Here is a 12,488-nt window from a genome sequence, read left to right as displayed (position 1 = left end):
AGGATACACACACACACACACACACACACACACACACACACACACACACACACACACACACACACACACACACTGTGGTAAAGGAGTGTAAACACACAAGTCATCCTGCAGAACAGTCTATTCAATGTGTTATAAACTCCCAAATGCTTGACACTACAGCTAACCATAGTATTATTACTAAGAAGTAACTCAACATATCTCAACGTACGTGTACAAGTTTATTTGTGAATGTATGCGCATTATGTAGTACTAAGTAAAACCATGTTTAACTATGTGAAACTTCAATGAGTATATAGGGATGCCCAAATTGTGAAGGAATCATTCTTTTGAAACAGGTCATTTTCATGATTTTCTCAAACTGATTCACAACTAAAGCACAAAATGCCTCCGGAGAAACTCTGGGAACTTTTTACTCTGGGAGTAAATACTTCAAAAACTAAATTAAATTAAATATAAAATAAAATCAGTGAATCGTTCTTTTGAACCAGTTCAAATGAACTGATACACTAGAACGGTTTGATCTTCCCAATGCTATTCAAAGTAAGAGTTTAGTGAGTTTTACTTAAACAGAATACTACATAAACAGGTACACTGTGGGAGGTAGGGGAGAGAATTTTTATCTTCATAAAATGACCACTGCATGGTTTGGTGGTGCATTTGAACAGCAGTGTGTTCAAATGCACCACCAAACCACATAGTGGTCATTTTAAACCACAACACGCAAGCTTCAGTTCCTCCATGTGTGTTGAGACTGAGTGTTTGGAAGAATGATGGACCTAAAGGGCACACTGCTTGGTAACCTCATGTATGAGATACAAGCCAAAAATATAAGTATGTGTGATTTAGGCTGATGTTTCTCTCACTCAAAGTGTTTGTACATGGTCAGACTCTACTAAGCTCATTTATTACATTGGCATGTTTCAGCCAAGAACACTACAACACAGAAACACATCCTCACTGACCCTGGAGTTCCCTAAAGGGGCTTGCAAAGACAGGAAGAGATGGTGAAAGGGAAAGAAAGGGATTTCATGTAGTCCAGCACTTTACTCCATATTGGCCTCCTAAACCAATTGGTTACCCTTTTAGCTGATAAACATAACTTTGCTTTTAAATAAAAAAAAAATTCCACATCTAATTTGCTTGATCCAATACAAAAAAATTATAAACAACTGTACAATTTCTGTACAATTACATCATATTATAATTCATGCTTAAATTTCTGAAGATGAAAGATTAAAATGCACGAAAATAAGGGGTGGATGGAGGCGGGGAGCATTTTAAGGCATTGAGGAGGTCTGAGGGATGCAGAAAGTCTGAGGGTGAGGGTGAGGGGTTCACATGAACTCATAGAGCCACATCGCTATGTTGATGCTATGAACCAGCACCAGATGTGGGAGTATATCTTGTGCATCAATGCAGCCAATGTTTGCTTTAGTCCAGCCAAATGCACATACACACACAAAAGAGACAGAAAGAGCACAAACAGAATGAAAGTTGGCTTAAAAATGACTAGAACAAGACACGCATCCAACAGTAACAATCAGGCAGACATCCAGAGGGCGGTTACGCGATAGAAGATTGAGACTGAATCATTGGCGGGCTGAGTACAGAGTCATGTGGTTCCCCATGAAGGTCATTTTCTTAAGGTGACAGATTCACAAGATGATTCCAACCCCATTACAGCCCAAATTTCACAAACATACCATTCACTGGTATTTTGTAGCCATGTCTCTTGAGAAACACTTTCTGCATATTTTATTTAAAACGAGAAAGCAATGAAACCACAAATGTTAGTAAGGCATCAGGGAGTAGAATTAGGACATGGACACCAGACTACATTCTTGCAGATAAAAGTCAAACTCCAGTTGGGGTTGAGGAGGACAACTGACCTGCAAAACTGCAGTAAAATCTGGATGTGCAAGTCTGGAGATGGTTTAGTTTATGGGTCTATAACCTTGTCCAACTACTGCAAACCAATTGGCTAAAAATCTCTTTTGGGCAGAGAGCAGATGCATATGAAAACTGTTTGACAACTGTTTGACAACTGGCAAAACGAAAAGACAGTCGAGCTACTCCAAAAAGGCAGAACCACTAACCCCATAAAGCCTTTTTCTCAATAATGAACACTTCACCAACTCATTTGTATGCAATGAATAAGGGGAAATGTAGTCCTCTGATGTCTATGGCCACATTCCTTGGGTGGTTGGGTTTGGGAAAATGGTGGCACTGTCTAGAAAGATGAGTCGGATTTTGCCAGTTCACAAAATAATGCTGAGAAAATGGATTTTGTTACAGAAATATCCAAAGACTGAAAAGGGCTATTATAGATTGAGTCAGCTTTAGAAAGCTCTAACAAAATACCCAAGAATCACTCAGCATAATTCGTCGGGCACAGCTTCACCAGGAAAAAGGAGAGAGAGAGTGAGTTCCAAGCAGACCAAAAGCTGGAAGAGAAATAAGAGAGACACGGAGCACTAACCATCACATGACCATGAAACAAGGGCTGAACATGCATAAACACACACAGGGAAGCAATGGCCCAGAGTATGTACATGCAGACAAGGAAACTCACATTCACACAGCAGAAAGAAGACCACCTAACTTCCCCTACACGCAAAAATGAAGACCACCAGAGCACATACTCATATTTTATGACAGCCCATCAGAATAATGCATCTGATGCTACAAGATGAAGCAAAACAAAATCTATAACAGCTGTGACTGCATTGCAAAGAAAAATACAGTGTGTGTGTATGTGTGTGTGCAACTTGTTCTGTTTGATACGCAGTATGATTGTTCTGGCACTGTAAAAGTTCTGTTGGCTTGAAGATCAGGAAATAACTGATCCAGTGAGAAAGATTGGCTGAAGTTTCTGTACTGTAAGAGTGAGTGTGCTTTAGAAGAACAGCCCTGTATTAGCAATACAAACCCTCTGGCATCATATTATTCTCTTACTCTCCTAAACAAACACACATTGACAGATGTGCATGTTGTCACATTAACCAGAAGGGCACTTGCTTTATAGGATTTGACAGTTAAATTAGCAAACAAACACACAGAAACAGCAAAAAGGGTTGGTCTTGTTTGCATATTTAAGAACATAACTGAGATGACCTGCAATGAGTGTGTGAGTAAGTTTAGAGGTTACAGTCCAATGAACTGTCCCGTTATTTAGGGTGTGTATGCTTTTGCTAGATGTTCAGATTCAACTAATTGCATGCTGGTTGACAAATGAAAACTGTTAAAATGTTGCACTAAACTATACTAAAAATATTAAACTAAACCAAAACTGGTTGAAAGCTGTTGCACTAATACTGCTGCACTAAACTAACTAAAATTGGTAGGATAAAAATTTATAACTAAAACTGTTGATCTAAACTAAATCAAATATGGTGGAAAACAACTGTTGGACTAAACTGCTGAACTAAACTAACTAAAAAAAAAAAGAAAAGTTGTTACTGTACACTAAACACTTTCACTATATTGTTGAACTATACTAACTTTAACTGATGAATGTTACACCAAAATTGTTAAACTAAACTAACTAAAATTGTTGAAAACTGTAAAACTAAGTCAGCTATAAAAGTGCTCGATTACAACAAATCTGCTGAAAAACTTTAACACTAAAATTGTTGAACTAAACTAACTAAAACTGTAGAAAATCAGTAAAACTAAAACTGTTAGACTAAAAATGTTAAAAATAAAAATGGTCAAGATAAAACTGTCCAGCTAAACTAAAACAACCACTGCAGAAACAGACAAACAAACCTTTAGTTTTTCCACTGAAGTCTTACTCTACTCTTCAACTCTAACACACTATTCCCGCTGATTATAGTTATTGTGTCTGTATGTATTTAAGAGCTCTGTGAATGTCTTACATGCCTGTGAGTATTTTTACCCCTCATTTCAGACTCTTGCTTATGAACAGCAGAGCATCTCTAGAACATGTGTGTGTGAGCATGTGATCCCAACATGAGGTTCATATTTCAGTGACCACATGTGTGTTCTGCCCATCTGTAGTACTGCTTGCAGTCTGAAGGAGGTGCTGTGGGTCTTTGACTAGAAACCACTGAATCTCACTGGCCCCGTCTCATTATTTTTCCTTTTCTTCTTTTTCTGTCTTTAACAGTGAATCTCTCTCTCTCTGTTGTTCACTATGTTTGTCACAGCTATTGATGTAAAATCTTTAGAAAAAGTTTTTGAATATATACACCTTTGTCTTGATACACAGTATTCTGTAGCATCACACAGGTGGATTCCAACTCTTTCGGAGTCAATAATACTGTGGTGCTCTGAGTGTTTTTAATGTCGGTAGGGAACAGTTCCTCAATGTCTCATGTAGTATGTGTATGCCTATCAACTTTAAATGTGGGCGTGGCCTTACCTAAACTCATTTTGATCGGCAGGTTCTCTTTGCTGGCTGCCTCGACCAGTTGCCTCCTCACTTCCATCACTGCCTCCTTTTGCTTAGCAACCAGCATGGTCTCCCATAGCAACCGTGCATTGGCAGATCTGTGGAAAACAGGCCAGGTAATAAGGGTTCACTCTCACATAACCCATAAATGCAAGAGCTAGAAGAGAAACGACTTTAGAACAACAAAATAAAAACATTTAAATCAGACGTTAATAATGTGTTATACATAACACTCATGTTGCAAAAGAGCTGCAAAAGAGTTGACCAAAAGAGGGTTGCCCAAAGAAGATCATCTTTCACAACAGAGATTCTCTATCCTGGATGACAAAGAGCTAAGAATATCAAAACATTTCAACTAAATGTAAAACAAAATAAAACTTAATACAAAAAAAACAAAACAATGAATGTGTCGAAGGATGTGTAATTAAAAGTTACTCCAACAGAGTTTCATTCACTGATAAAACATTTAAAAAATCCACAAATTGAATCTTTATTTTCCATCAAATGACCGTGGATTAACCTGGATTAAGTTTTTTGCTCTAGGGCAGGGTTTCCGCGAACCCCGTGGGGTTGAAGCTGATGAAAAGCGAACAATGAATTAAAATTTCATTATCATGTAGAATGAAAATAAATATTAATAAAAATGAAAATAAATAAAGCCGAGCAACATAAAACTAAAATAAAAAAGATTAAGTATTTAATGTATTTACCGGCATGTGACCATTAACCATGAATCAGAGAATTGTGAACACGCGAACGTGTTGTTAAGAACATATTTTACATCAAAAAGGTGCAGCTGAGGAATTTTTTGTGGTTTGGTAGCCTTTTGGTTAGCATGCAGATCTTTAACCACTGTACAAGCTATTTTGGCTGTACGTGATGAAGACCATTCACACAGTGACAGGACACATTATTGCACTCTAAAACAGCTATACAACATAATGAAACAGAATGAAGGGGGTCTCGAGACCCATGAGTAAAAGTTGAACTACTTTTAACTTGACATGGCATCTTAAAAATGTGGCACCCAAGAAGCAATCGCATCACAACAGCCAAAGACATCTATTAAGCACGTGTTTACATAGAACAACAATTAAAAAACAGTGTAGATTGACGCAAGAACATGTCCTTAGTCTTTCTGTCTTGCTCAGTTGACTATTTATCATTTTCAATCTCCTACCCATCCATCAGTAATAAACTGCTCTATCTTAAGTAACTGTACAATCATTTTTCAGCAAGGATTTCTTAAATGATCTCCTCTTCTGACATGTGCTAATGAGGCATCATCATTCTGTTCTTCATCACTGGCTCCTCCTCTTCCTGTCTTTAATCATCTGCTGGATTGTGTGTGCGTGTGTGTTCCGGCTTATATGCTGCTTGTCATATGAATCAAGTAGTGGAAACTTCACACAAACTCTTGATGAGAGAATTGACAGAATAAAATGAAATTGCGGGGGGTGGACAGCCTGAGAAACACATCATGTAAATGAGCAGAATTTTGGGGAAAGGACAAGAGGAGAAGAAGAAGGGTAAAAGACTGAGAAAGTGAGGGTGTAGGACACGAAACAAAGGACAAAAAATCTGAACGAGGAAGAGGGGAGACACATGAGGGTGAGCAACGGAGGGTGGGGGTGTTTTACTGACACTGAAACCAAATGTTAAACCTGCTCTGTTTTTCTTTTGCTCTTTTTGCTTTTCCTCTCTCCTTCTGTCTATTTCTCTCGCTCTCTCTAACAGTTGCCATGTGTTGGATCTTAGCTGTAATGTGTTCCAGACAGAGTTTTGGCAGTGCTAGAGAGAGGCCTGATTCCATTACTCCAAAAATGAGACAAAAAAGAGGGGGAACAAAAATGAGGTGGACAAAAGCCTACATAATAAACATGGGGCTTGTTGTTCTAAAGCGTAGACTTGTGTCGGGAATTACGAGTGGAGGGTCAGCATAAAAACATGGCAGATAACGAAAGAACGCAAACTGGCTCAGTAATCTGGATATGTGAAATGTGACCAAAAAAAGATGGAAAATTGGAGAAAAATAAGATCACATGATGGGCTGGTCACACTTCCTTGCCAATTCTTGCGAAAGCAGAAAAAAAGCATTCAATACAACTGTAAAAGCAAGGAACGCTGAGCCCATTGTGTTTTAAGATTACACTAGATTAGGCACCACAAAAGTAACCTAAAACAACAGGCGTGAATATAATGAAGGTGTACACTACCAGTTAAAAGTCAAAACACACTTGAGTGAATTTATGTTTCCCATGATCTTAAAAACCTTTCCTTCTGAATCTCATGCTTAAATGCTTAAAATTAGTTTAAGCAAATAAAATAAAATATTAAATGAGTTTTATATATATATAATAAAATAAGAAAACAAACTCATGAATTGCACTGGCAAGTGAAGGAAAAGCAGTCAACAAATGTCCAACAAGTGCTTCAAAAGCCAAACTATAAGACAGTTTTGACATTTTCTGGTCAATATACACAATTCCCATACTTCAATGTTGTGTAAATTCATAGTTTGGATGTGGAAAATAGCATACGAATGACTAGGTTTTGAGTGGTAGTATATACTGGCATCTTAAAGAGATCTTTAATGGCCCAGTAGATGTTCGGCAAGTACAAATCTTTAAAACCCGGTCAAGTATGTTATATGCATGTGGGTAGGTACTGTGTCCAGCGCAATGATGCTGAACTGACTTTGCATGTTGCAAACAGATGCACACATAGTCGGCGTAGTTTACATGCCAGAGTTAAGACTGGACCCTCTCTGTGTGCATGTGTATGTCGACTCGGCGTGTATTCCAGGAAGACGAGGGGTCCGCTTGGAATGTTTGGAGGGGCAACATGGTTCCAATTTACCCCAAAACCTCCCCCCTTCTTTACTCCACTCCTCTCCTGCAGTGTTCCCCAGGCTCGATGTCCTAACAAGGGGGTTCAGTGAGTTTGTATAGGAGCGTTTGTGCTACATTAGTACTCTAACCTATGGAGGGCACTGTTGGTCTGCAAAGACAAAATATTTATTACCCATTCCCACCACAACCTATTTGTGCTGTCCAGTGTGTATATGTGTGTGTGGTAGGGGAAGTTCAGGGTTCCTGGAAACACATGACTGAGCACTTAAGAATGGACTTCAAATGACTAAGTGTGCCTGAATGCCTTAAAATCGGTCTTTATACATGCACAGACTAAATTGCATCCAAAATGGTACCAAAATGTGATTAGCAATAATTAGATGCCATTTCTCAATAATGTTTCGGGTGTGTCGTAATGTAACATGCACTTTAAATAAAATCCCAAAACAATACGGAGCCAGTGTTACACCCGCAGTTTTACACAGATGTGATGTTATTATGCCATAATCGTTGTGACCGACAGATTGATTTAGTAGACAGTGATTAAGTCTGTGTTTATCAACAACAGGAAACAAACAACCCCCACTCGTTAGCAGCATTCAATCCAGGTCAGTTATTCTTCAATTACGCCCACTTCCAGGACTAATGACACTATGCACACATATGCTTGCGCACACAAGGAGACCTGGCAGAGAACTGGCACTGGAGAGGTGTGTGCATTTTCCGTGCGCAAAATTCAATCTGTAACAGCACTCTGAGAGAAATAAACAAAACTAAAATAAGAAACAAAAGCAAGCAGAACCCTTGATTCATCATCAGAGAAACAACAAGAGCACGCACACAGTCCAGGTTGAATGCATCCTTGCTGAAAAAAGTATCCATTTCTTATAAACCTCTTATAACTTCCTGACCCTAAAATTTGAATGTAACAAAAAGATATTGAATTACTGAAATAAATGAACTTTTCCACGACATTCTAATTTATTGAGATGCACCTGTACATAAATGTAAAGAGTAACTATATTCACTCTTTGACTGGTGTGTTGAATGGTTCAATTAATTTGACAGACATTTTAGTGGCTATCATCTCCCTCCATAAAGATAAGCATCATTCTGATCAAATATTTAAGATAAAAACGCAACACACATAAAAGCAACATCCTGTTACATAATCTAAAAAAGACAAATCATTTTGTTTCATGTGAGACTCCCTGAGCAAAAGATAAATTCCAGAGAGCAGACACTAACCTTTACACACTAAGAAGAGAACAGAAGAGAAGAGAAGAGAAGAGAAGAGAAGAGACAAAATGAAGAGGAGAGAAGAGACAAAATGAGACAACAGTCGCAGAGAAGAGGAGAAGAGCTGAGAAAAAAGATGAGGAGACAAACCAAGATGAGAAGAGAAGAGAAGAGACAAAATGAAGAGGAGAGAAGAGACAAAATGTGACAACAGGAGCAGAGAAGAGGAGAAGAGAGGAGAAAAAATATGAGGAGGCACAAACTGAGATGAGAAGAAATAAGAAGAGGAGAGACAAGACGAGGAGACACAAACTGAGATGAGTGGTGGGGTGAGAAGGAGATGATGTGGGATATGAAGTGAGACAAGCAGAGGTGAGATGAGACAAGATAAAATTAAATGAGATGAGAAGAGACAGGTTGAGATGAGATACAGAAAAAAAGCTCTACATTTTTAAACATGTTGCAAAAGCTATACAGAAATTTCTATAAGTCATAGTCATGTGTGGGCCTGAAGTGTGCCAGACACCATATTCTGATTTAACAATCCACCTGTCAGAGACAGGAAACTAGTGGGAGGGAAATAGCAGGGGCTAAAGCGAGAGTAAACAATATGATCTGTCAACAAAGACTCAAGTACTCAATGCTAAGCATGACAAATGTGACAAATGACAAAGTCAGTCTTTTTAGCCGCCAGTGAAATAGTGTGTGATATATGTGTCTTCTCTCTAGTGTTGTTTTCTCACAGTGCCGTGTGGTCCATTTCTCCCCCCTCCACACACACACTACCACTTTCATGGTGATATCCTGAGCAGCTCTAGTACAACATACAGGTTTAATGCTGGCTGGACAAGGCGCACAGTTGGTTAGATGGTAGTAAAACATAGGGTAGAAGTATGGAGGTTGTGTCAAATACCCTTACATAAGCAAGGGCATAGTTGAAGTGTCCCACACACACACAAAATCAAAGCAACCCCACTCTACTGCAGTGCCAAGAACAACCTATTACACCAGCCTGACTGGAACACACCTGACCACACACATACACACAATCATCCAGTCCAAAAACAGATTCTTGGCCAATTGCTATTGTCTATTTGTATTACTGGAGCGGGAAATAGAGAAGTTAGACAGGTTGGTTGATGTTGCAGTAGAGCAGAGCGTGAAAAACAGACCTCCTTTAGCTAACCAAATGTGAAGTCCTGAAATCTTATTTAACCAAAACTTCACACACAGCACAATCCATTGCAGACTGCATATACTACTATTTCGAAGAACATAAATTCATGTCTTTCGTGAAGTATTTCAAACCCAACCTACCAAAACACCAGACATGGCTTTCATTACAAAGATACTCAGATTTCTCCCACAACCACACTAAAAACACAGAGAGATCTGGTAGTTTCTCCAGTCAGACCTGAATAGGCACAGTGTACAACCAGACTGTTATTAAAAGTCGGGGTTCACACAGGCAAGGAAGAGGAAGTCTCCTATCAGCAGCCCGCGCCTGTCGCGCTCAAGACGGCCGCCTGAAATGACCACCCATAACAACACTAAATCCAGCGACCCTGGAACAGAGCCTACAATTACAAAGGGAAACACCATACAATAAAGAGGGCAAAATTAGCCAGACAGCCCACAAGTAGGATCTTAAAATAAAACCATTCATAAATATTTTTCAGAGCCTATAGATATAGCTGGGCTAGAATGACACAAAGTAGCCAATTACGTTCACCCGAACTGACAAGAACAATGCCAATATCAGCACTGCAGGGCTGAGACACAAAAACCCAGTCAGAACTATTATTATTAGTGGTGTTTGCTAAGGCAAACATCCCTATTAGTATTGCTCACTCACTAGGGTTATAGGCTGAACAGACTTCTGTTCAAAATAATGTGTGTTCTACATAAGAAAAAAGCAACCCAGGCTCAGTGGACAAATTTGCCTGTGCCATTTTTGCTTAGTTCTACAAGTCTGATCTCTTTTATTGTAACTTATGTTTTATTGGATGTATACCAGAGTGCTGCATATCACAAGTATATTGCTGCACCAGGTGAGTTATCAAGCATGTTTACTAAACCAGAAAAATCATACATATAGTGCTGGTTATGTAACATAAATGTCAAAATGTATTTTGAGGTCATAGTATTGTGCAAGGATCCACGCAAAAGTCTTCAATAATAATCAATCATTTGCCCCATAATCAAAATTTGTATGAAAACGAATGAAGATTGCTGCTGTTTTATTGACACTAGTGTTAATTTCAGATGAAATATCTATGCATACAGTAAAATGCATGTAAAGATGTGTTTTTGAAGTTCTGCTAACGTAGAGGGTAAAATATCCTTTTAAAGTTTAGCATGTAACTCACCCTGTACCGTTTGTGCTGCAGACATGAATGATAGCTCAAATATAGTGCAGGGCTTTGAGGTATGCTATTTTCTATTTTTAAGGATTAGACTTATAATTTACACCTGGTGGGTGATAAAAAAAAGGCAAAAAAAGGGCATGATTATCAAAGAGACTTGAACACAATAAGTTTGCTCTATTGATTTTGGCCTGTAAGCAAACACCCCAGACATCCTAGCAAATAGCTAAAAAATAAAAAAAGCTTAAAAAACACTTAACAGGCTTAAAAATAAAGGCTACTATTCAACTAAAAGCCAAAAGAACCTGTTCAAAAACATTTTATTCTGCAGTTCTTTAGAAAACCCCTCATAATGTAATCTAGCAAGAAGTATGTTTACATGCCCAGTTTTAATCAAGCTACTGCAGGTTTTTGTACTCAAACTACAGTCTTCATCTGTCTTTTCACGTATACATTAGACAATGCCATATTGAATATTTAAAGGTTTAAATACACTGTGTGCCATCTCTGTCTTTTGAAAAGTGGTGCACAAAGCAGGGACCAACTGTAGACTGATTAAAATGTATACATGCTGGACGAAGCTGAGCTATAATTACATTATTCAGAACTGTTAGTCCAACATCACAAAAACTGGACTGGTAAAATTTCAGTCTGACATTTGTGACCCTGGACCCTGTTTTACGTCGCTGGGGTATATTTGTAGCAATAGCCAAAAATACATTGTATGGGTCAAAATGATCGAGTTTTCTTTTATGCCAAAAATCATTAGGATATTAAGTAAAGATCATGTTCCATGAAGATATTTTGTAAATTTACTACCGTAAATATATCAAAACTTAATTTTTTATTAGTAATATGCATTGCTAAGGACTTTATTTGGACAACTTTAAAGGCGATTGTCTCAATATTTTGATTTTTTGCACCCTCAGATTCCAGATTTTCAAATAGTTGCATCTCGGCCAAATATTGCCCTATCATAACAAACCAAATATCAATGGAAAGCTTATTTATTCAGCTTTCAGATTGTAATGGGGCTGACAAGACGTGAGACATGTGGATCCATCTGCAGGCTTTATTTAAGAGACGTGGTAAACAGGCAGGGTCAAAACACTGGCAAACAGGTATATGGCGGGCAAAACACAAGAATAGTCACAGGGCTAGCGTAGGTCACCGATCAGCAGACAGAGACTGTAACAATGAGAGAGCAGAGACAGACAACACAGACAGAACATTGGGGTTGATAGACAAGACTGAGCGTTCAGGGGCAGCCTCCCTGGCTGGGTCGGGACAAGACAAAAGTTCACAAACGGCCTCCATAACCGTGACAGGACAGGATGAGGATTCCCAGACGGCCTCCTTGGCCGGAACAGGACGAGCAGATCGTTCACTGACAGCCTCCTTGGAAAAAACAAGACAGACAGAGAGTTCATAGGTGGCCTCCTTGGCCGGAACAGGACGAGCAGATCGTTCACTGATGGCCTCCTTGGCCGGAACAGGACGAGCAGATCGTTCACTGACGGCCTCCTTGGCCAGAACAGGACGAGCAGAGAGTTCATAGATGGCCTCCTTGGCCGGGACAGAACGAGCAGGAAGTTCATAGACGGCCTCCTTGGCCGG

General features: G+C 39.0%; 1 protein-coding gene across 2 annotated transcripts in view; it reads right to left on the bottom strand.

Moving 5' to 3' along the window:
• LOC107597439 (sec1 family domain-containing protein 2-like) overlaps window positions 1-12,488 on the bottom strand; it is a 146,609-nt gene that overhangs the window by 115,183 nt on the left and 18,938 nt on the right. For both annotated transcript variants that reach the window (XM_016288496.1, XM_016288495.1), the window contains exon 4: window positions 4,385-4,512. In XM_016288496.1, the coding sequence (XP_016143982.1) occupies window positions 4,385-4,512 (128 nt within the window). The remainder of the gene's footprint in view (window positions 1-4,384; window positions 4,513-12,488) is intronic.

Source organism: Sinocyclocheilus grahami, unplaced genomic scaffold (assembly GCF_001515645.1).
Source record: "Sinocyclocheilus grahami isolate Dianchi unplaced genomic scaffold, SAMN03320097.WGS_v1.1 scaffold232.1, whole genome shotgun sequence".
Lineage (NCBI taxonomy): Eukaryota > Metazoa > Chordata > Actinopteri > Cypriniformes > Cyprinidae > Sinocyclocheilus > Sinocyclocheilus grahami.
Note: the sequence above shows the minus strand (reverse complement) of the source record. Positions and strands in the feature narration are given on the sequence as shown.